Here is a 25,316-nt window from a genome sequence, read left to right as displayed (position 1 = left end):
GTCCAGATGGACTTGCAGATTTTGCATGGGGAACAGTGTACGGTGGGGTTAAAGTGCAAGGCTAAAAGACTCCTTTGGAAACTGTAAAGCACATAAACATCAAAGAAATGTTCGCTGTAATTTAGACCTTAAGAAGTCCTTCACTACTTATGATCTCAGTGTCCCCTTTTATTGGTCACAGACGACGCAGTCACGTGATACCTGACCAGACAAGAGGTACAAGGTCATACCCTCTTTGCCAGTTAGCAGTGGTGGCCTGGGAGCTAGCCTTACAGCATTCTCTTGAGAATTCAGCTTCATACATCCCATTAGTGCAAAACATAGTGGAAGAGTAAGCAGAACCCTTACACACCTTCATGAATGCCAACTTGGGACAGAGGGCTGCCTGGATTTGGTCCGGATGTGGGAAATACTTCAAATAGATATGTCTGCCTCCTTTCAAAACAGATAGTTGGAAAAATTCTGTTTGAGACATCCTTGCAGCCAAGCTGGGAGGACAGAAGCATTCTCATTCCCTAGACAGGAAGGTTTTTTTATGTACTTCCACCCTTTCCATCGATACCCAGGTACTTCTGAAGATTCAAAAGAATCCCCTTTTGGCCCAGGCGAAACTGCTTTGCCCTTTTAATGGAATTGGCCAAGGGCAGTTACCATAAGCTTCCTCACATTCTGTATCTGCTCACATAGTGACCACACCCCCTCCAGGGGCAACAATATCCTAGACCTAGTCATTACCGACATGAGCGATCGGTGTTCCACACCTGAAGTCAGCTCCTCGTTGGTCCGATCCGACCATAAGCTAATCACCCTTGATATCCACATCCCGCCCCCACCCCCCATTAAGAAAACCACAGTAAAAAAATTCTCCAAAGCCAACTTCATGATTTTTAAGACAGAAGTGGTGAACTTCATGACACCCATGCAGATGGACAATACAGTTACAACTGCTGAATCCTACACAAATGCACTCTGTAAGCACTTACACGAGTGAATGGATCGTGCTATTCCAAACAGAACCAAGATGCTATCTTCCAAAAAAAGGAAGCCAATCTGGTGGTCCACTTCCATAAACAAACTGTGCAACAGAAGGAAGAAACTGTTGCAAAAGAGAGTAAAATCCCATGAGTGGAGGAGCTCCCTGGTCAGCCTCAGTAAGAAGCTGGGATCCCTTATAAGATCCTCCAAAGCTAGCTACGAAAACAAAATCGCCACTACTTCTAAGGAAAACCACAAAGCATTCTATAGCTATGTCAAAAATCTTGATGGTAATACCCAGATCTGCTCTGAACTACAGCACAACGGCACGAACATTACAGAACCAACTGATATTGCCAACATCCTGGCAGATAGGTTCAGTGCTAACTTTACCCCCTCTCACCCCCACCCCCTAAAGGGACCATATCTATACAGGAAGAATGCAGAGTCCCTGTAATCACAACTACGCAGGTAAAAGCTGCACTCTCTAAAGCCAAAAGCACAGCATCCATGGGACCGGACAACATACCAGGCTGCGTTTTACACGAATTTCAGAACGAACCGGCTCCCCACTTAAGCACCATGTTCAATAATAGCCTCGCATCAGGCTTTGTGCCCACTGAATGGCACACTGCAACAGTTATCCCACTCCACAAAGGGGGAGCCACCATTGATCCCGGGAACTATCGACCTATTAGCCTGACGAGCCTGGTCTGCAAGGCCATGGAACGTATTGTCATGGAACTCATATAAACAAAGACATGGTAACCTCCAAACTCTGGATCCCACCCAGTTCGGGTTTGTGAAAGGCAGATCATGCCTCCTGAACCTGATTGACTTCTTTGAGGCAGTCACCAAAGCCATAGATGAGGGTAAGGTGGTTCACACAGCCTATCTTGACCTCACCAAGGCTTTTGACACCATCCCCCATTCTGGAATTATAGCTAAACTCACTAAACTAGGTATAAATCCCTACGTCACAAGATGGGTTGCCAACTGGCTCACTGACAGAACCCACACTGTAAAGGTTGCAGACTCCAAATCTAACCTCAAAGCAGTGACAAGTGGAATACCACAGGGTTCCGTCCTGGGACCTCTCATGTTTGATATCTACTTATCTGAAGTACAGGCTAACACAGAAGGACTCTGGCTAACTAAGTTTGCAGATGACTGCTAACTAGAAGCCATAGTCAAGTCCCCAAATGATGTGGACATCCTACAGAAGGGCCTCGCTGAGACAGATGCTTGGTGTCAGAGCCATGGCCTCAAGTTCAATGGCAAAAAGTGCAGTGTCATCCCCTTTGGTAAAAACTCTCTACCCATGAACTACCACATAGGCAGCAATCTACTTAACACCGAATGTGTGATAAGAGACCTTGGGACCCAGGTGGACAGTAGTCTCTCCTTTGATAGTCACATCGCCACAGTAGTCAGGAAGTCCTTCTACGTGGCACACCTCAATATAAAAGGGTTGTCATCCAGGAAAAAAGAGGTCATTGTTCCCCTCTACTAACACTCATTAGACCCATTATAGAGTACAATGCCCCTTTTGGAATGTACTTCACAAGACATCTGCAGCAGCTGGAAAGGCCACAGAAGTACCTCACAAAGAGGATTACTGGCCTCAAACAAATGTCCTAGACTGACCGTCTCAAAAAACTCCAGTTTTACTCCGTAGCATATCGCTTACTCTGAGGTGATCTTTGCCTGACATATAAAGCTATGTCAAACCCAGAGCTGTTGGATATGCTACACCTAAAGAAATTCCAATCCCACTGAGCTACACGCTCTAGGGACCTAAACCTTATCACCACAATAAACAGGACATGCTGGAGGGATAGATTCCTGTCCCAGAGACTTCCCATACTCTGGAACAGGCTACCCATCTATGTCAGGAAAAGTTCTTCATTAGCACTCTTCAAGAAAAATCTTGATGAGTGGATGGGAAATAGGAAGTACACCCCGGGGATCACTTCTGTGTGTCTGCTTGACAGTGGCACAAGAAAATAACTTTCCTTGGTGGCATAAACCAGGGAATCTTGTTGGCTAGGCTTACGTAGGCCCTTGGGCCGATAGCCTAGTACCTACCTATGAACCTAGTGTTGGGGCAGCTAGTACAACCCAAGCCTTGATGATTTTTTTTTTTTTTAATGATTCTGTCTTGATACCTTTAAGAAACTTATTCCATGATGCTGTGCAGTAGGTATTGAATGAGGCAAGAAAATCTGCAGCTAGAAAGTTTTGTTTGCTTTTTTCTGTTTTGTGTACTGTGATTTGATTTCTTTGTGCTGTTTTTCTTGTATTCTGCTTTTAATTGCATATTAAAACTTGAAAAGAGACCACAGCTGTGTCTCTTGGGAGTCCGACAGAATTTTTCCCACTCTCCTATCCTGTTATTGTTGTGTTCTTAAACACCACTGTCTTTCTAGTTGCTTGCCCCTTATGTTAATTTGACCATATATCTCCTTCCCTGGTTGGTGTGAGTAAACTTTTTTTGTGAAATCATTCCCCTTCACCTATTTAAATTTACTGGCCATCCCACTGTATTCCTTAGTACTAGAATACAGACATCCCCACCCCTTTCAGTCTATCTTGCTCTTTTAAAAATAGTGGCTCTCCACTTAGACAGCTAAAACTTAAGTTACCCACTTTCATATCTAATTGCTTAGTGTACACTGCAGTGTGCAAGGTAAACCATTTTTTTAATCTTACGTTTAAACATCTATTGCAAGACCACCAGTAATTGGAGAGCCCACATTTTGCCATAGATCTCAACTGGCCAGATTTTCACAGAATATCCAGATTTTTGCTTCATACTTTTTGTCTGTTCTTAATAAAATTTGTGATTTTTCTGGCAAATCACGGAAGATTAAAGTCCGTAAATAATGACAGACATTCGAGTTTCAGGCTTCATACCCTTCAAAAAATGTATGTTAATGCAAGAGCTATTATTCAAGAACATTTCTAAGTTTATAAGAACAACATTTAAAAATAGTCCCTATTTTTAGACCTTTGTCCCTCCATTATTTTTTACTCTGTCCAGACTTCTGGTGCTAAGAGGTTGAGAGGTATGGATTCTGCCTATCAGTAGTCATCTTGGAATTAGTGCTACTGTTTTCTCCTGGTGAGAGGAGGAGCACAGGGACTTTATTTCCTGGAGATTGCTGATCACCAGAAAGCCTAAAAACTGCTTTATAGATGACAGCTTGTAATCTATGCTTGTATTCTGTTCCTGGTGAGAGAAATTTTCCTGATTGGTCTGGTTACTGGTCAAGGCATCTACCAGGAAAAGGCTACAAGCCTGTATACACACCCTTGCATCATCTGGGACAAGACTGTGATCACTAAAGAGGCTGTGGCCTGCTTCTCATCTTGAGATTTGTGCTAACATTTTACTTCTGATGAGAGAAGAAGCAAAGGATCATCAAATCCCAACAGAGTGAAGCTGTGGTGAGACCAGCATTAGTAGTAGCCATTCATGCAACTCCCCTCTTTTCATCATCCTTGACAAGCTAATTCTTTGTTTTCAGTAAGTACTGCTCAATTTGTTTCTCCTTTCAGAATATCTGCCTAAATACTCCATCCTTAAATTTTCAGAGTGTACGTATTGGTTTTCCCTCAAGTGTTTGGCAGTACTCAGTATAGACTGAGACACCCTGAGTGACATTTTTCCTATGAAAGCACAATTGAAATTTCTCAAATACCTAGTTGCACATAGGACAACTAGTTTGCAGTGACAAGCACTGTCCCCATAGTTCCAAACCGGATACTCCTGACAGTGATCGATATTCTCACTCCATCTGTCTAATCAATCAAAAAGAATCTGTTGCCATGGATATGGGTTTGGTGGATATGGGCATCCTGAGGCAATGTAGAAATTGCTTCATGTACTGACAACCAGTTAATTCTCAAACAAACTGATAAGGTATGTGAGAGATGTATTTACACAGTGTCACTGGAGGAAAAGCTCTCACATAAAAAGTACTCCTAATGTCAATAAGGTATGTCAGTAGTATACACACTGCACCCGTCACGCACAATTCAAAGCAGACATATCAACCCACATATGCTGAGGCATTTAATTGTAACCTTCCTAAACCGCAAAGACCTCCTAGACAAAAGTGCACATAACAAATACCCTAAGCAGCCCCAAATGCACTCTTTCAAAGCAACACCCACATCAGCACATAGAGCTATATCTCATGGAACCTCTACCTCTAAGGCCATAAGGCAAGCCACCACATAATCCAATATTCTAGTCAACCACCACATAATCCAGTATTCTAGTCATTGGAGACTCCATCCACCTCCTAGATGAAGTACACATAACAAATGCCCTCAGCAGCCCCAAATGCACTCTTTCAAAACAAGACCCACACCAACACATAGAGCTAAATCTCATGGAGCCTCTACCTCTAAGCCCATAAGGTAAGCCACCATATAATCCAACATTCTAGTCGTTGGAGACTCCATTGTGAGGCACACTGATGTCCCTCTCACCAGGCTGAGTAAGAGGAAAGTCATGGTCAGTTGTTTATCGGGGCTAGGATCCACCATATTACACAGGCACGCAGGTCATTGGACCACAAGTACCAATATGACTCAGTCATAGTTCATGTGGGAGTAAATGACCGGAGACATACCTCCCTAGACTGTACGAAGAGAGACATCATAGAGCTCTCGCAATATGTGTCTCAGGCTGGTATGAGTTGAGCACTGAGCAGCATTCTACCTTCTCCAAGGATGATGCCACAATATGAGCAAAAGAAGATTGACTATAATAATTGGCTTAGTTTCTGGTGTCATTCTAAGGGGGTGCAATATTTGTCAGCATAACTTTCAAATATTAGCCAAAACATTGTCTTTCCCCATAGTGCCCTTTTTAGGCAATGCCAAACTGAAAGTACTTCTGACATAGCAAATCAAAACCAAGAAAATCTATGAATATTACTGCTCAATGCTAGGAGTCTAAACAAAAAACTCCACTTCCTAGAAGCTCTCTTTACCCTAGAGAATGCTGACGTCTGTGCGGTCACTGAGACGTGCGGAGAGAACACCAGCAGTGCTAAGTTATAATGCCTTCCACATGTTTAGGCCAGTTACTTCACAGGCAGGGACTAAAGGTGGAGGTGTCTCTATTTACTTCAAAGATAAATATACTTCAAGTCTGGTCAAACAGGACAATGCACTTGAGCTGCTCCATGTCCAAATCACCATAGGCAAAATCCAGTACCATTTCCTTGTAAGCTATAAGTCCCCCTGTATGACCCAGGAAACCCATACCATGCATTTGAACTTATTAGAAACACTAGCCATCCAACCCAATACCATATTCATGGGTGACTTTAATTACCCCACTATTAACTGGGAATCCTATACGACACCAAACTTACATGCACAGAGATTCCTGGATTTTGTAAACACAGACTCCCTGGACCAGATGTCAGTACACCAACCAGGGGTGCAACCATACTGGGATCTGATCCTCACTAATATGGGAGAGTGCTGCACACCCCCTACTGTAATGCCTTCCCTGGTAAATCGGACCACAAATTGGTCTCCTTTGAAGTAAAAATAAAACCTGGACCCCCAGCTAAACCTGGAATATTCAAGAACTATTCTAAGGCTAACCTCCTGCTATTAAGTGAGAACCTGGCAAAATTTCAAGCCCCCATAAACCCAGAGAACACTGCTGCCTATGCAGAACTGTTCACAGAAATCCTGTAGAAGCATGTTAATAGCTGCATAGAGGCAGCTGTACCCACCAGGAAGAAGTACAGAACTAACTCAAAAAACAAGCCTCCCTGGTGGAATCACAAAGTCAGTAAGCTGTATAACAGGAGGAAGAAAATCATGGCAAAAATTAGGAGGTGCAGCACTCAGCAGGATAAAAGCACCTATCATCAAGCTAAACAAACAAGTCAGAGAACAAATACTATGTCCCCAACCTGAAAGGCAATACACAATTGTGTGCAGAGCTCATTGTAAATGGAGCCACCTATACTGAGCCAGAAGACGTAGTAAACCTCCTGGCTGATAAGTTCCTCTCCAACCTTACTCCTCTCTCCCCCTCAACTTTCCCTCAGGAAATATCAAATATAACTCCCCCTACTATCACTAGGGAATAAGTCTTTAATGCTCTCTCTAAGACCAAGAACACTACATCAATGGGCCCAGACAATATCCCAGGTTGCCTTCTAAGTAGCATGAAACAGACCTATCAGGGCCTCTGGAATTACTATTTAACTGCAGCCTGCAAACAGGTTTCATGCCTCATGAATGGAGAAAGGCAACAGTCATCCCTCTGCACAAAGTGGGCTAACTACAGACCCATAAGTCTCACTAGTCTTGTATGTAAAGCCATTGAAAGAATTATCATGGAGATGATCAGTAGAGATATAGTAAACCTCCAGACACTGGACCCAACCCAGTTTGGTTTTGTCAAGGGCAGATCATGTCTACTCAACCTGGTGGATTCCTTTGAGAATGTCACCAAAGCAATGGATGAGAGAAAAATTGTTCACACTGCCCACCCTGACCTGGCCAAGGCATTTGACATAATACCCCACTCGGGCGTTGTTAACAAACTCAAGAGGTTAGGTACAAATCAGTATGTCACCTGGTGGGTAGCCAATGGCTCACAGACAGGACCCAGGAAGTTAGAGTTGGGGAGTCCACCTCTACAAAGAGGCCAGTCAGAAGTGGAGTCCCTCAGGGATCAATCCTTTTTTTGGCATTTACTTCTCAGAAGTTAAGGCCAATGTCAGTGGTCTCTAACTGACTAAATTTGCAGATGATTGCAAATTAGGAGCTGTCATTGAATCTCACACTAGCACAAATGATGTTCTTCGTGTTTCACTGATGTCCTTCAAGAATGCAACTGCAGTCATAACATGAGGGTTGTCCTGCCTCAGGCAGCCCTCGGTCGGCCGGATTCCAAAGTCTGGGTCCGACGTCGGCTGATGTCGCATTTCTCTTCGACGTCAGAGCGGCTGGAGTACATAAGCATCAGCCGACGCCATTTTATTCAGTCTTTCTTGCCGCGCGGTGCCCGAAGCAGAAGCAGTTCGCAAGTGCCGGTCGGTCAGCTCCTGTATTCTACACGACGAAGTCATCAAAAAGCTAAGTACCCGTTGGGGACCTTTTCTTGCCTCAGCCGATGTCAGAAATTACTGAAAAAGTTAACAATTGTCTTTTTGTGGTAAACAAATACCTCATAAGGATTTCCACACTTACTGCCTCCGTTGCCTGGGCCCAGGCAACGGCGTCTCGGGCTGTGTAGCATGTGGTCGCTTCATGCGCACTCTCAGGCGCCGGGCGGAGTTCGCTGAAGATTTTTTCGATAAATTTGCTTACACCATGCCGTCGGATCTTCCGACATTGCAAACTCCCAAAAGCGAAAAGACCGGGACCGACATCCTCGGCCCGCGTCTACCTCCGACTCCACGCCAAAACCTAGCGAGTGCTCCGGTTCCCTCTGAGACGGTCTCTCCACCGCTCGAACCGAAGACACCGCATTACGACTCGATTCCAGACATTACTCCGCGCCAGTTATAGACTTTCCTCCGGATACGAAACCGAGGAAATGCCGAGACCATTGCTGTAGACAAGGTCACTCCTGCGTGGAGCTGCCAGGCCTCCTATGGCCATGTCTATTAAGGCCTACACTAGGGCTAAGGCAGCCAGCAAAACAAAGCATATTACTTCCAAATCCTTACCTCAGCCGACTCCGGAGACACAAATTATGTCCAGGGCTGCTGATTTAATTTCCATGATTAGAGGTTCACAGGCCCATCCTGAGAGAGCATCCCAGCCTCCTCCTGATAAAGGCCCGGGTTGAACCCTCTGACCCTACTCCTTCAGATGAAGACTCTGAGGGCTCTGTCCACTCTGATAGCCAGGAAGAGCTCTTCCAGACCTATGAGGACTCGGATGCAGAAGATTCCATATCTTCGGCCTCCCCTCCTGAGGATATTTCTTTTGGGGAAGTTCTGCACACCATGAGGGAACATTTCAAGTGGCAGGGTTAGGAATATTCTGATTCTAGGAAACGCCTTAGGACTTTCCTTAAGAAGCCTCAGCACAGGCCCTTAGCTATTCCTCCTGTACTTGATGTTCTGGATGATTTGTATTCTGACTCTAGTGCTACCCCTGATTCTCCTCCTCCTGCTCCACCCAAGCCAGACAGGTATTACAGGGTCCCAGAAACTCATTCCCATTTATTCAGGGCCCATACTGCTGATTTGGAAACTATTTCACAGGGGCCTAAAGGAGTTTCAGCCTCCACTTCAAAAAATCCTTTGCCCTCCAACAGGGAAGCAAGGTCATTAGAGAGATGGGGTAAAAAGGTTTACACATCCACTACCTTATCTATGAGAGCTTTAAATTGCCTTTTTCATATGTTCCAATATCAGGATTATCTCTTAGAAGATTTACAAAAAACATTAGCTTCTCCTGATCCTTTAGACAGGAAGACTTTGCAGGAAGCTGTACATAACACTCAGCAAGTAAGCAATCACTTCCTGCAGTGTGGATATGATGCACTGGAAGCTTCATGTAGGGCAGCTATGACAGGGGCAGTGATGCGTAGACATGCTTGGTTAAAAGATCAACCTCTACCAGATCATGTAAAAGCAAAACTTCTGGATGCACCTTTGGAAAAGAACAAGCTTTTGGTGCAAATGCTAAGGATGTGTTAAAGGCCATCAAGAAAAAGCAAAATCAGTTCAGACTGTGAAAGATTTCCTCCAGGTTCAACCCCCCAGATTCAGTAGGAATTGGCCTTCAAAAAACTGGTCCTTTCCTAATCCAGAAAAGTTTCAAAGGGGTAAGAACAGACGTGGCTGAGGAAGAGGCCAATACAGAGGCCCTTACAGGGGACGACAATGGCAGCCAGGAAACCAAAGAAGTGACGCAGGGGTTTCACCTGCCCAACAACCACAAACTCAATGACTTTCCTCTCCCGCCCAAGGGAGCTTCTAGTTGTTCCCTGGTAGGCGGTAGTAAATTATCTCTGTTTGCAGAAAACTGGCACAGACTGACAAAGGACAAATGGATTTTGGACATTATAGACCGAGGGTACAGGTTTCATTTTCATACCTTACCAAGAAAACAAGGCATGCCAAACCTACCACAGCATCAAAGGGCAGAGGCTATCAAGCAAATCACTCTGCTGACTCGAATGAAAGCAATAGAAAGAGTTCCACAACAAGAACAAGAACAGGGGTTTTACTCAAGACTATTCTTTGTTCCAAGAAAAGAATCTCAATGGAGACCAATACTGGACTTGTCCGCATTAAACATCTTTCTCATAGTACCAAAGTTCAAAATGCTGACTCTACAGCAACTCCTTCCCATGCTGGGCAAGGAGTCGTGGCTGATTACTCTGGACCTCAAGGAGGCATACCTGCATGTCCCTATCAGACACAGCTGCAGAAGATACCTCAGATTTCTTGCAGGGCCAGAGCATTATCAATTCTCAGCATTGCCATTTGGCTTATCTACTGCGCCCAGAGTATTTACAAAATGCCTGGCTTCAGTAATTGCTCATTGCAGGCTCCAGGGTATACAAATTTACCCATACCTGGACGACTGCCTCATACAAGCGGACGACAAATTGATGTTGACAACAAACTTGGATTATGTCATACGATTACTTCAAGTTCTGGGATACACAGTCAACTTCCAAAAGTCAAGACTGCAGCCATCCCAGCAAATAATCTTCTTAGGAGCCAAACTAGACACAGCCTCTCAGATGGCTTACCTGACAGAAGACAAGCAAGAGAAGTTAACTCAATACTTCAAAGGTTTAGCAAAACTCACCCAGATAACTGCAAGGAGATTCCTACAGGCCCTGGGTTACATGGCATCCTGCATTCTACTGGTTCCATTAGCAAAACTACACATGAGAAAGCTTCAATGGTACCTAAAAAGCATTTGGTCTCAACACAGCAACAACTTGGAGACAATCATACCACTCATTCCATGCCTACAAAAGGAATTCCTATGGTGGGCCTCGTGAGCCAGGAAAACACAGGTATGTCATTCAAAACCACAGATAACACAGACCATGACTACAGATGCCTCAGACCTTGGATGGGGCACATGGAAGGCAGGTGTATACAAGGACAATGGTCTCCAAAGGAAACACATCTGCATATAAACCAAAAGGAAATGCTGGCAGTAATGCATGCCATCGAGGCTTTTCAACACCAACTCCAGCAAGGCCATTTAATGATACGGACAGACAACACCACTGTGATGTGGTACATAAACAAGCAGGGGGCACCCACTCTTACCCCTTTGCAGACTGACAATGCAGTTTTGGGAGAAATCACTGAGTCTAAACATCCAGTTACAATCCCAGTTTGTTCCAGGAAAAGACAATGTGTTGGTGGACAGCCTAAGCAGGAATTTCACAGATCCACACGAGTGGAGGTTACATCCAAGGCTTTCAGACAACTCACTTCGACACGGGCAAGCCAGAAGTGGACCTATTTGCCTCTCACCTCAACCATCTTCTACCAAAATTTTGCACAAGGACATACCATCCAAAGGCTTGGAAAATAGATGCCCTTTCATTCAACTGGAACTCCTAGCAATCTATGCATTCCCACCTCTGCCACTGATGACCTCAGTATTACTAAAGATCAAAGCAGAGAAGCCCAAGGGAATCATAATAGCTCCGGATTGGCCAAGACAACACTGGTACCCACTACTACGGAGCATATGTCACACCAGGAGGTGGGCCCTCCCTCAGTGGCCTCTACTTTGACTCAACACAATTTCGAAACACTGCATCCAAACCTTCAGACACTGCAGCTAACAGTCTGGGAGATCCCATAAATAACTTCAGCTTATCTCTCTCCAAGGAAGTTCAGCGGATACTAACAGAGGCTCGAAGACCATCCACCAGAAAGGTTTACTTAGCAAAGTGGAAAAGATTCAGCAATTGGAATACCAGCAAGGGACATGATGCATCATTACTGAACATCCCACTTATCTTGGAATATTTGGCAGATATGTTACAGAGCGGCCTCTCATATTCTTCAATAAAGATACATGCATCTGCTATTTCAGCTAGATACAACACTGATCCTCCTGTTTTCTCTCACCCCTTACTAAGACAATTCCTCAGGGGAATCAAGAACATTAAGCCACCAAGAAAGGCCCCAGTGCCAGCCTGGGACCTCAATTTTGTCTTAGAAAAACTGACTCTACCTCCTTTTGAGCCAGCAGCTTCAGTTGACTTGCAATTTCTCTCATGGAAGACAGCTTTCCTGTTGGCAATTACCTCAGCAAGAAGGGTTTTGGAGCTACAGGCCCTAATGGCAATACCACCCTTTATTATTTTCCACAGAGACAGGGTTTCATTAAGGACCAACCCTACTTTTATGCCAAAGGTGGTATCTAGGGTTTCTCTAAATCAAGCCATTCATCTGCCTGCTTTCTTCCCCAATCCTGAGAATAAGGGGGAAAGACTTTTACATACCTTGGACATTCATAGACAACTTCGATACTACCAGGACAGAACCAAGGCCAGTAGGAAGTCTGAACAGCTTTTTGTAGCTTACGCCCTTGCAGTCCAAGGAAAAGCAATTTCAAAACAGACTATTTCTAAATGGATTGGACATTGCATCAGATTCTGTTATTCCTTTCATGGAAAGACTGTTCCAGCCTATGTCAGACGACATTCCACCAGAGCTACAGCCACCTCTACAGCATTTTTAAGAGGGGTGCCTACCAAGGACATTCTAGAAGCTGCTACATGGAGCTCCGTGCATACATTCTCCAAACACTACAATCTCCCTCTATATTCCAGATCCAGAGCAGGCTTTGCTTCGGCAGTCCTGCAGGGTTTGATTGCCACACCATCTCTTTCCTAGAGCATACCTCCTCCCCCAGCTAAGCTATGGTATTCTACCCACATGTTATGACTGCAGTTGCATTCTTGAAGGACATAGTACAGTTTTGTACCTACCATAAATGTAGATGTCCGATAGACATGCAACTGCAGTCGGAGTCGCGTTTTCCCTCCCTCCATACCCCTCTATGCCTAGGGTCCTCTCCTATCCCTCTTACTCTTAGCTGGGGATATATGTTATGGTGTATTTGTTTTATTGCTCATGTATTTGTTTGGAATTCTGTTTTTGTCTTCCAATTTGATTACAGCCTTCCTTGGAGGGCACCTGGCATCTGGGGCAAGAAACACTGAAGAAAATGGCGTCGGCTGATGCTTATGTACTCCAGCCGCTCTGACGTCGAAGAGAAATGCGACATCAGCTGACGTCGGACCCAGACTTTGGAATCCGGCTGACCGAGGGCTGCCTGAGGCAGGACAACCCTCATGTTATGACTGCAGTTGCATGTCTATCAGACATCTACATTTATGGTAGGTACAAAACTGTACTTTGCAGTCATCACTTATGGGTTATCCATGCTGGGTAGCCCTCGGTCAACCTGAATACCAGAGTCAAGCTTTTCCTCTGCGCCGGCTGCTTTCGCCTCTGGACTGACATCAGGTTGTCAGTTGTATAAAGGAGAGTAGCCGGCGCCATTACATCCAGTCTTTTTGCCGTGGAGCCCGAAGCAAAAGCAGTTTGCGTGTGTGCCAGTCGGTCGTTGCTAGAGTGGAAGTTGAATCTGAAAATGACAAAAGCTAAGTTCCCAGTTGGGGACCTTTTTCTTGCACTAGCCAATGTCGAAAAAGTCAATAATTGTCTCCGCTGTGGAAAACAAATACCACACCGAGACTTCCATACCTGCGCATTACTTGTCTAGGCCTAGACCACGACGTCCCCTGTTATCAGTTCTGTGCACTTTTCAATTCAAGGACTATTCGCTGTAGAGCTGATTTTGTAGCCAGGCATTTCCGAAGTAGTTTCTCTCATTACAAAATGGCATCCATCTGTCGGCATTCTGTGGATATTCCCACAAAACGAAAAGATAAAGAAAGGGACAGACCACACAAACTTAAGCCTTCAGACGACCCATCCCAGAAGCAAGTCGTCAGTTCTCAGGAATTTGGTGAGGTGCATTCGCATCCCGTGATGCCCATCCTGTTTCCTTCGCAGGCCTCTACCGAGACCCTTTCAGAGTCTGGTGTTCCACCGGGGAATGCTTCATCATCCGATCCCTCAGTTGTCTCCTCTTTGGTTGCGTCCAGAGCTGCTAGGCAGGCACCGGCGTCCGAGGAGGTTCTTCACACAACTGATTCAAGGCAAAAACCGACGTCTTCACCTCTGACTACTGCATCCCAACGACAAATGCAAGACCATCCCAAAGAAAATAGCCTCTAGTCGCCATCTTACTCCTCCTCCACCGCCTCAGGCACAGTTACTGAAAATCACTTTCATCAGGGGTAGCCATACCACTCCTTCTAAAAGAAAGAGGGATACTTCCCCTGAAGTTCACACAGAACCAGATTCTGAACTTTCAGACTACCTTGATTTAGATGAGGAACAACAACCTCTCACCTCCTTTGAGGATTCTGATGCAGAGGAATCTATTCCTTCTGCCTCCCCTCTGAGGATCTTTCATTTGGGGAAACCCTGCACACTCTGAGAGCAATTACACTGGGAAGCCCAAGATTATCCTCCAGTCTAAGAAAAGACTAAGAGAGTTTCTAAATCTCCGCACAGACCCTTGGCCATCCCTCCTGTTCTGGACGTGGTGGATGATGTTTTCAGTTAATCTAACCTCGCCCCTGACGCCCTATCCCCTGCTCTTAGAAAATCTGACAGGTACTACAGGGTGCCTGATTCACATAAGTACTTGTTTAAAAGCCTTGCAGCAGACCCAGAGTTCATCACACAGGGGCCCAAAGGGGCCAAGGCTAGCTTATCTAAAAACCCAATTCCCTCTGACAAGGACTCAAGAGCTCTGGACAGATGAATGTGTACACCTCCACAACCTTGGCTATTAGAGCTCTTAACTGCCAGTTCCATGTGTTAAACTGTCAACAGCACGCCTTGGAACTTATGAAACAAAAAATGTATCTTTACCTGACACCAGTACTTCCAAAGAGTTAGCAGATCTTCTGCACTCTACTTCTCAAGTAGCTAAACACTCCCTGCACTGCGGATTCAGTGCTCTAGAAGCCTCAAGTAGGGCCGCTGTGGCAGGTTCAGTCATTAGGAGGCACGCATGGCTAAAAGAACAACCACTGCCTGATCATGTAAAATCAAAACTACTTGATGCCCCCCTGGATAAAGACCGCTTGTTTGGATCAAAAGCCGAGGAGGTCATAAAAAAAGATGGAGGATAAAGCTAAATCTATGCAAACAGTAAAGGACTTCCTCCAAGTTCAACTTCCCAGTTTCAGCAGAAACTTTCCCTCCTAAGCACTGGTCTTTCCCAGCCCCCAGTAGGTTCAAGGAAGACCTCACAGGGACAGACTAGTTAGACCACAAAACCAAGGCCAGCAAAGAACTAAGCAGTGTCCCTCTACCACTCCCACAGCAGGGAATTCTAAATACACTCACTACTCTAAGAACGTGCAATGACTCCCACTCCCCCTCCCATCAGAGGTTAGGAAGATGGCTATCCCTTTACAAACAAAATTGGCTGTCTGTAACAAAGGACCAGTGGGTATTAAAAATCATTTTTCAGGGCTACAAATTTACCTTCCAACAAGTCCCAACCTTAACAGGTTACCCAAATCTACCTCCAAATCAGTGGACAGAAGCATTAAAACAAGTGCACATACTCCATGCACAAGGGGTAGTGGAACCTGTGCAACAGGAGCAAGCCGGAAAAGGTTTTTACTCCAGACTGTTCCTAGTGTCAAGAAAAGAAGGCACTTGGGACCCATCCTCGACCTGTCCACTCTAAACATCTTCCTAGTGGTTCCAAAATTTAAAATGCTAGCTCTTCAAAAACTTTTACCAATGCTGGGCAAAAATGCATGGCTAGCCACCCTAGACCTAAAGGATGCCTACCTTCATATACCCAAAAGGGAGTCTTGCAGAAAATACCTACACTTCGGATCAGGTTCACAACACCTTCACTTCTCTGCGCTACCCTTTGGCTTATTTACGGCTCTCAGGGTCTTCACAAAGTGCCTGGCCCCAGTGGTTGCCTTCTGCAGACAGCAAAACATCCAGATTTACCCTTATCTGGATGACTGCCTTATCCAGGCAGACAACAAAGAGAAGTTACTACAGGACCTGCTGTTTGTACAAATAACCCTAACCTCTCTAGGGTTCAATATCCACAGGAAAAAATCAAACCTAAACCACTCCAGGCAGATCACCATCTTACACGCACTCCTGGGCACAGCCTTCCTCTCGCCAGAAAAACAATGCTTTCTGCCAAGTTACTTCTCCCAGCTAGCTCTCAGAAAAAAACTCACAGCAAGGAAAATTCTGCAAGCACTGGGTTACATGTCATCCTGCATTCTGATGATTCCCCTGGCCAGGCTGCACATGAGGAAACTCCAGTGGTACCTAAAGGACCTTTGGTACCAACACTCTCAGTCTGTGGAGACCACTCTCCCCCTCATTTCATGCATAAGGAACGGGTTTCTTTGGTGGGCAGAGGCATGCACTCAGAACAAGGGCCTTCCCTTCACCTACCTTCCTCAAGGCCAGACTATCACCACAGACACCTCAGACTTAGCTTGGGGTGCTCATTTAGATACTCGGTGTGCCCAAGGCTGTTGGCACCTTGGGCACCTTTACTGGCACATCAGTCTAAAGGAAATTATGGCAGTTCACAAGGCTGTCACATCCTTCCAAGACCACCTGAAAACAGGAGTCCTCATAAAAACAGACAGTCATGTGGTACATCAACAAGCGGGGGGGGGGGCACTCATACCCTCTCCGCCGACTAGCCATGAGCCTCTTGCAGACAGCCTCCTACATGGGCCTACACCTGATAGCCCAGTACATCCCAGGAGTAAACACCACCCTAACAGACCATCCAAGCAGAAACTACTTAGACCCTCATGAGTGGAAACTCCAGGGCATTCCTCCAAATCACCCAGGCCTGGGGGACACCAGAGGTGGACCTCTTTGCCTCACAACACAGCTATCAGCTGCACAAATTCTGCACCAGGGAGTTCCACCCCCTGGCTTGGAAAGTGGATGCTGTCTAATTCCAATGGACCAATCTCTTCATTTATGCATTCGCCCCTTGCCCTTACTCCCAAGGGTGCTGCTCAAAATAAGCAGGAAAGACCAAAAGCCACCCTTATAGCACCAGATTGGCCCAGGGCTGCTGCTCAGCCTGACCAAGGAGTCTTACAGGCCCCTGCCTTTAACTGCAGACCTCCTGACACAAGCCAGAGGGGATATTCTGCATCCAAACCTGCACACACTCAAACTTTCTGCATGGCTTATTCTCCAGGGATCAGGGATAACCCACAGTTGAGCAAGCAGGTCCTGGACATTATTAAGGAATAAGCAGGAAAGACCAAAAGCCACCCTTATAGCACCAGATGGGCCCAGGGCTGCTGCTCAGCCTGACCAAGGAGTCTTACAGGCCCCTGCCTTTAACTGCAGACCTCCTGACACAAGCCAGAGGGGATATTCTGCATCCAAACCTGCACACACTCAAACTTTCTGCATGGCTTATCCTCCAGGGATCAGGGATAACCCACAGTTGAGCAAGCAGGTCCTGGACATTATTAAGGAAGCCAGAAGGCCCAGCACCAGGAAATCTTACTCAGAGAAATGGAAAAGATTCAACTCCTGGTGCCTATCAGAAGGTCACAGCAGCTACCAGCCGTCCCTCCCACTTATTCTGGACTACCTAGTGGACCTACTTAAGAAGGGCCTCCCCTTTTCCTCCATTAAAATCCACACCTCAGCCATTTCAGCACACTTTCATGCTGAGCAGCCTGTCTTCTCTCACCCTTTGATTAAGCAGTTCCTCAGAGGTGTCGCTAACATTAGGCCCCCTAGAAGGGCACCCACTCCAGCCTGGGACCTGAACTATGTCTTAGAAAAACTGACTTTGCCTTCCTTCGAACCAGCTGCATCAGCAGACCTAAAACACCTTTCCTGGAAGACTGCCTTCCTCTTGGCTATTACTTCAGCTAGGAGGGTGTCAGAACTTCAAGCACTCATGGCCACTGAACCCTTCATTATCTTCCACCCAGACAGGGTGTCTTTCCGGACTAATCCCTCATTCATGCCAAAGGTAGTATCAGATGTGACCCTAAACCAGGCTATAAACCCCCCACCTTTTTTCCAATCCCTCAGAATAAAGGGGAGAGAATTCTGCACACACTGAATGTGCAGACAGTTAAGATACTGCCTGGACAGAACAAAGTCCATTAGGAAGACTGATCAACTGTTCGCTGGCTTCGCCCCAGGGAAAGAGGGGAAGCCTATCTCACTCATACAATTCTGCTACACCTTTCATGGGAAAGTTCCTCCTAAATCTATCAGAACACATTCCACTAGGGCAGCCTCTACTTCCACTGCCTTCCTTAGAGGAGTACCCACCAGGGACATCCCGGAAGCTGCCACTTGGATCTCGGTCCACACCTTCACCAAACACTGCCACCTGCCTCTGTTCACCAGGGCTCGGGCAGGCTTTGCCTCTGCAGTCCTGCAAGGCATGCTAGCTCAATCCTTGAAATTTCATACTTCCATCCTCCCCTTCCTCAGCTTTGGGAATCCTCCCACAAGTGATTGCAACAGTGAAACATGAAGGACATAGTACAGTTGTGTACACTTACCATAAATGTAGATGTTTGAGTGTATTCACTGTTGCAGTCCTATTTTCCCTCCCACCTTCCCCCTTAATCTTATCCTTTTTGGGGATTAACAGTCATTTTTGTAGCCTTGGGCCACCAGGGGCTCTTTAAAACATTTCCTTCAGGGGGCTCCTATAGGTTTGAGCAAGAAAAACTGATGCAATGGCGCCGGCTGCTCTCCTTTATACCACTGACAACCTGATGTCAGTCCAGAGGCGACAGCAACCAGCGCAGGGGAAAAGCTTGATTCTGGTATTTGGGCCGACCGAGGGCTACCCAGCAGGGATAACCCACAAGTGATGGCTGCAACAATGAATACACTCAAACACCTACATTTATGGTAAGTGTTCACAACTGTACTTTTCTCCAGGAGGGGCTGACACAGACAAACAATTAGTGTTAGAGCCATGGACTAAAACTAAATGCCAAGAAATGCATAATAGTATCCTTTGGGAAGTCATCCATCCATGTTAACTATCATATTGACAACACACCCCTTAAGAGTTGACCCAGTTCAAGGACTTGGGAGCACACATAGACAGTAATCTAGCCTTTGACCATCATATGTCTACAGTGGTGAGGAAATCATTCTATACACAACTTAAAAACAAAGATATGCCATCTAGGTCCAAGGAAGTCATTGTTCCACTGTATTCGACATTCATCAGATCTGTCATGGAGTATAATGTCCCCTTTGGTATGTACCTAACCAGGCATATCCAACAACTGGAACATCCACAGAGGTTCCTCACTAAAAGAATAAAGGGTGTAAGTAAAATGTCCTCTGCAGACCATCTCAAGGCCCCTATCCTTGTATTCTGTCTTCTACAGGCTGTTGACGGGAGATCTATGCGTGGCATACAGGGCATTGTCAGACCACACTCTGATGGTCATCCCGCATATCCACAAAACAAAAAGCACCAGACTTACCCATTCTAAAGATTTAAATTTTGCCTGTGATATAAATAGGGCCTGCTAGAGAGATGGGTATGTATCCCAAAGACAGCCACGTCTGTGGAACAGGCTCTCCATCCTTTTGAAGTAGAGTTCCTCCATAACCTAATTCAAGTGCAACCTGGAAATTCATCCCTAGTATGGCACCTATGTTTCCAGTGGACACAGGTAACCTGTAAATGGTTCATCTCCCAAACCCCTGCTTACACTTATCAAGGGTATCAGAACTTGTCAGAGATTTGGGATGCATGGCTGGGCTTAAAAAGCCCTTATGGTCATTAGCCTAGTAAACATCTATGAACCTGTGAACCAGTGGTAAAGGTTTTCTATGTGATACCTAGCCAATATCAGAGAACCCGGTATTATCTCTACCTCTCTGGTTTTGAAATATTGGTGTAAGCTACTCAGTGATGGCTTATCTTGTGTATTTATCACGATGCATCTTGCAGCCGTATCGGCTTGTCTGCCCAGGGATAGCCCTCTTTCTTCTGTCAGTTTATGAAAGGAGTGTTGCACTTGAGAAAACATTTCTCCTGCTTGGGATTTCAACTTTGCTCTTGAAAATGTTACTGTATTGTTTTTTGAACCTGCTTTCAAGCTGAGTTGAGATTCATCACTTGGAAAACTGGTTTACTTATTGTTCTGGCATCTGCAAGGTGAGTTTCTGAGCTGCGAGTTCTCATGGTGGGCCAACTTTGTCTGATTTTCCACAAGGTCAGGGTTGGTTTATGCACTAATCCTACTTTGATGCCAAAAGTTGTTTCTGAATTTACCCAGAATCAAGCTGTGAGTCTCCCACTTTTCCTTATAGAACCTAAAAGCAAGGGAGAGAAGATTCTGAATGCCTTGAATATACACAAGCAGTTGTAGTACTACCTTGATAGGTTTTCCTGAAGGGCTTGGTTCTAACAGCTGTTTATTTCCAGTTCTGGGGCTAAGAAGGGTTAACCTGTCTCTAAGCAAACAATTGCTCATTGGTTATCCTCTTCTATGTTTTTGTTACTCCCATCTTGGTAAATCTATTCCTGGCAAGGTTAAGGCACATATCACCAGAGCCGTGTCCTCTTGAGCAGCATACTGGAAAAGTCTGGACTCTAGAAGCATTCTACAGGCCGCTTCTTGGTCCCCTGTTCATGCTATTACAAAGCATTGCAAACTGTTTTCTTATGTTCAGAGCAGGCTTTGTGAGGACCATTTTCCAGGGGCTCATGGATCCTTATCTTTTCTCTTTGCAGGGAGGATGAGCTTTGGGAATCTACCTATATGGCACTGAGGTAGTGTGAATGATGAACATATGTATAACTTAAGCAACTGTACTGTCTGCAACAGTAGATGCTTGAATTTCACACTACCTCAGTGGCAGCACCCACCCACCTTTTCCCTTATTTTGTGTGTAGTTAGATGATATCCAACCTTATTGTGTAGTTAGTTGGCGTTGGTTATTTGTGTTGGTGTTTTATGGTTGTGAATGGTTGGTTTCAGGCAATTCTTGCTTCTGGTCCTTCTTTGTTCATCTTCCTTAGCACTAAAATCCTGAATAACTTTTTGTGTCAGAGGTTCAGCTTCCTCTGATGGGAGAGGCTTAGCCAATCTCCTATCACAGAAAGTCAGTGAAAGGGATTCTGAGCTCTGGAAAGCTGCCAATGTCTTAGTGCAGGCAGAGAGCTCCATATACCACTGAGGTTGTGTGAAATTCAAATGTGTACTGTTACAGGGAAGTAGGACTTGTGAAACTGTACTTTTTAAATCTGTTATGGCTTAGATGCTCCCCTTCTTGATAACTAGTCTGGGCTTTCAAGCTACATACCCACCCAGACATTAGCACATAGACTGCTGAAAAAAAGTGGTGGGTAAAGTGGTGGGTGGCAGTCTTTCTTTGTCAAATTCATATGTTCCTGTGAATTTCTGCAGCTTTTAATCATGTTATTCAGATATCTTACCATTGTATTGAGTAAACAGACACAACTCTACTTTCTGTGGATACCTGCCTTCATTTCCATGTCAAGTATATTCAGAAAACTTGCTTTTTGAGACTGGATGGATCATTGTGGACATTAAGAAGGTTTGCGATTCTTCTCATTTTCCAGCAAGCTTTCTACTAAAGTTAAACGTTTGAATCGTGTATACAGCAATGTGTACATTGTACAGCCCCACAAAGATATTCTATCCAGTCAGACATTTTAAGCTTACTTTCTGTTCACTTTTCATGAATTCTGTACTTGGGCCTTTAATTTCAATTTACTGGTTAAGTGAACTGGCCCACCTGTGTGACCTTTTTCAGTCATGACTCAAGCTGCAAGATCAAAACTAAATATAACATACATATGATAAGTTGTAGGTAATCAACCAGCATGTTTTGGGGATGTGAAAAGAAGCTGGAATACCAGAGAAAAACCCTGACAGATATGGGGAGAACATGAAAAACTGCACATCTTTACAGATCACAACATGCAGCCAGGATTGAACCTCAGATACTGAGCTGTGAAACAAGAGACCTGGCCTTTAAGCCACCGTATTGTCCACTGGCACCTGACAGCTGTGAAAGTATGATGTTCCAATACAAGACAGGAGAGCTGTCTCATGGATATTTGATCCTGATTTGGATGGACACACACACATACATACATACACACACACACACACACACACGATCACAGCATAGCTCATAGTAGTATCACAATGGCAAAGCGAGGCTTTAGGGTGCCTTATTTTGATGTTTGTGAGTGCATCGTTAGTGGAGTCTGTATATATATTTAAGACTACCATTTTGGTCTGTTATAATTGAGCAGCTTCATAGTATGGAATGTATAACGCATTAAGTGTGATCACACTGTAGAAGTGGAGATGTTGATGGTCTGAATTAGTTTTCTCTGGTCTTGTTTTTATTTTTCCCCTGCATGCTTATGAAAGACAGATTTGTGAATTTTTTGTGTGTGTTATACTGAGTTACTGTTGTTTTAACTAGTGTTGTTTAATTTTTTTTCTTTTTAGAATGATTTTGGAAAGAGAAGGCCCACGCTCGTTATTCAGAGGGTTAGGACCTAATTTAGTAGGTGTGGCTCCCTCAAGGTAGGACTTCCACCCATTTGTGGTTTTCAGAACAATGTACTTATGCACTGTTTAAGTTTATAAGTAAATAAATGTATAGTAACACAATAAAAAAGAGCACTTGAAGGATTTGAATGGCTTACAGTACTGAAATAAGCTGTGTGAAAATGGGAACTGTAAAATTGTACAGAACTGTTTGAATTTTACAGCAGTTTAGACTTTCTTTTGGTGACCAAGTTTTTCATGTGACTGTGACTTGGTAGAATAACTGTCATGTAGTCTAGGTTATATGGACTACCCTCCTTTGTGGTATTCCAGTTCAAGATGCCTAAGTCATCATTGCTGTAGCCAGTGAAAACAGACACAATATTGCACATCACCGTTCTGTTCTTTCTTCTGTTTCAGTCTTTGACAGTGTTAGTTTTCAGATGGCTAATGGGACATATGTACCCAAAGCACAACATTTCCTTTACCCAGAGTGTATTTCCTTCCCTATGGAGTGTTCCTCCTAGTATTGTATATTAAAACGCATAAAGTAGCAGTTTTTTTCCCTCTGTGGCATTTTTATCCTTGTCATCTTCCTCATTGCACACCACATTCAGGCTTTGTGTAGTGTTATGAATATATTCTGTACAAATTTGTGTATGTTGCTATTATATCTTGTCTGTCACATCTAAAAAAAATTGCCAGGAGAAATGCACACAGTAGATGCTTCATTGTTTGTATTAAACACCTTGAGCTCCTAAAGCTGTTTAGGATCAAAATTCACAACTCTTTAGTATTGTGCTGCCCTATAAAGCTTCATTCTTTCTCTTCCCTGGGACCATAAACTTAATAAACCCTTTGTAGTCTGAAGGTGAACAGACAGCAACTTAATTTTCTTAGCACTGAAATCCTGAATAACTTTTTGTATCAGGGTTTTGCAGCCAGGAAATGTAACACCTTTGCTGACTCAGTGAAGGAAGACAAGACCTGAAACTTACAAAATATCACTTTTTAAAAGAGATGCATTATTTCCTTTTTACTTTATTCTTTTGCAAGAGCTTTTCATTTTACAAGTAGTGTTACACATAGGAAACAAATGTGTAAATTTACTACGGTCAACTTTGAGAATCCTCAGTAAAGTATTTCTCACTAACCATCCTAAGCGAACACTGCTGTGATCTGACAAGACAGATTAGGGCATTATAATGTCATCAACTGTGCCCTCACATTGCATTTATGGTCAAGAAGTAGCTTTCTAAGAAAACAAGATCACATCAGCATGTCTGGCCTCCCCCCAAGAGGGCATTCAGGGTTAGAAAAAAATAATAAGCAGCTCTTGTGCATTTGGTAGATTTTGATTGTGCAGAACTTTGTGGCAAAATAAAATATATTTTTCTGGTTTCTGACCATAGTGGTTATTTAAGTATATTCCTGATGTGGTCCTGACTATGATAGAAGGGATATGGATGTCCAGGTGAAGACATTGCTAGCCAGTAGTGAGCATGTTATTATGTAGTTTAAAGTTGGGAGGAGGAGTATAGAAGTACATCAACTGGTATGATGGATTGGGATTTCAGGAACGTGAAGTACACTGAGCTAGAGGAGAGAGTATGATGTAGGAGACTGGGAACAAAATGAGGGAGAAAACAAGCTCCAGAAATTGGTTAGAGCTGTGGATAATGGTCTGAAGAAAAAAAGTGGAAGTGAAAAGGCAACATTGTTACATAGGCAAGTAAGGCTAACAGTTAACAGATGGGGCAACTAAAGCTGGAAGGAGAAATAATAGTAATGCCCATATGTCCTTCTGTTCGATGCTGCAATATTCTTTACATATGGGTAGTATTCCGCTACTCGACCTGACGTCCGACTTGTATACAAAAGCTTCGGGCTACTGCCTGTACATGGGACATTGCACATAGGCTCCTAGAATGTCAGCCATAAAAGGGACATCTACACTTAACAATCCTCAGAACTTTTTCGCCACTATTTAGAAAGTTATTTAGAAAGGTTGACCTGTACGTTCGGTCTGTCATTGGAAACTGTTTTGTTTTTCAGCTTCAGATAAGTACCCTGTTGTGGATTTATTTTGTTGCTTCTGCTTTTTGTTATTGTTCATGTCTTCCAGAAAGGGCAAGTGTAGGTGTGGAAGTCAAATTCCACATAAGGATAGTCAGGAGCTCTGTTTTGTTTAGGGCCTACCTGTTCTGTCTGTCAAGCCTTCATCCCTAAGACTTTATGTAGTCGCCTGTCTGCCTTAAATCTATGTGTAGAAAACCAAAGGCTTAAGCGTTTGGCTAGGGAATCAGTGGAGTGTTCTGTGAGTTCCAACGAGCCATCCTTGAAGAGGAAGGTAGGCAAAGCTAGGCCCTAGTCCTCTTCAGCTGCACCTTCTCTCTCTCTCTGTCTGACGTACCCCTTGAGGTTGATGAAAACCCGGTGGTATGGTTGGAGGTAGGGTCTGTCTGTCTGGTGGGAACTGCAGTAAAAGCCGTCAGGAGTGGGGATCCGAGCAAGTCCAAGGCTATGCAGATGTCCAGTTTGGACAATTTTTGGGAACCACGGCTACTTATTTCGGAGGATGCGGGAACTGGCCCAGTTCCCTTGCAAAAAGAAGCTCTGGGCGTTAGGCCTGCGTCTGGTCTTGCTCCTG

At 44.5% G+C, this 25,316-nt stretch overlaps 1 protein-coding gene across 1 annotated transcript in view; it reads left to right on the top strand.

Moving 5' to 3' along the window:
- SLC25A36 (solute carrier family 25 member 36) overlaps nucleotides 1-25,316 on the top strand; it is a 950,543-nt gene that overhangs the window by 197,244 nt on the left and 727,983 nt on the right. The window contains exon 3 of the mRNA XM_044070004.1: nucleotides 22,625-22,702. Coding sequence (XP_043925939.1) covers nucleotides 22,625-22,702 — 78 coding nt within the window. The remainder of the gene's footprint in view (nucleotides 1-22,624; nucleotides 22,703-25,316) is intronic.

This window comes from Protopterus annectens, chromosome 4.part1, assembly GCF_019279795.1.
Source record: "Protopterus annectens isolate FY-2018-M chromosome 4.part1, PAN1.0, whole genome shotgun sequence".
In the NCBI taxonomy this organism is placed as follows: Eukaryota; Metazoa; Chordata; order Ceratodontiformes; family Protopteridae; genus Protopterus; species Protopterus annectens.
The sequence above is the reverse complement of the archived record's forward strand: the minus strand, read 5'-3'. Positions and strand labels throughout refer to the sequence as shown.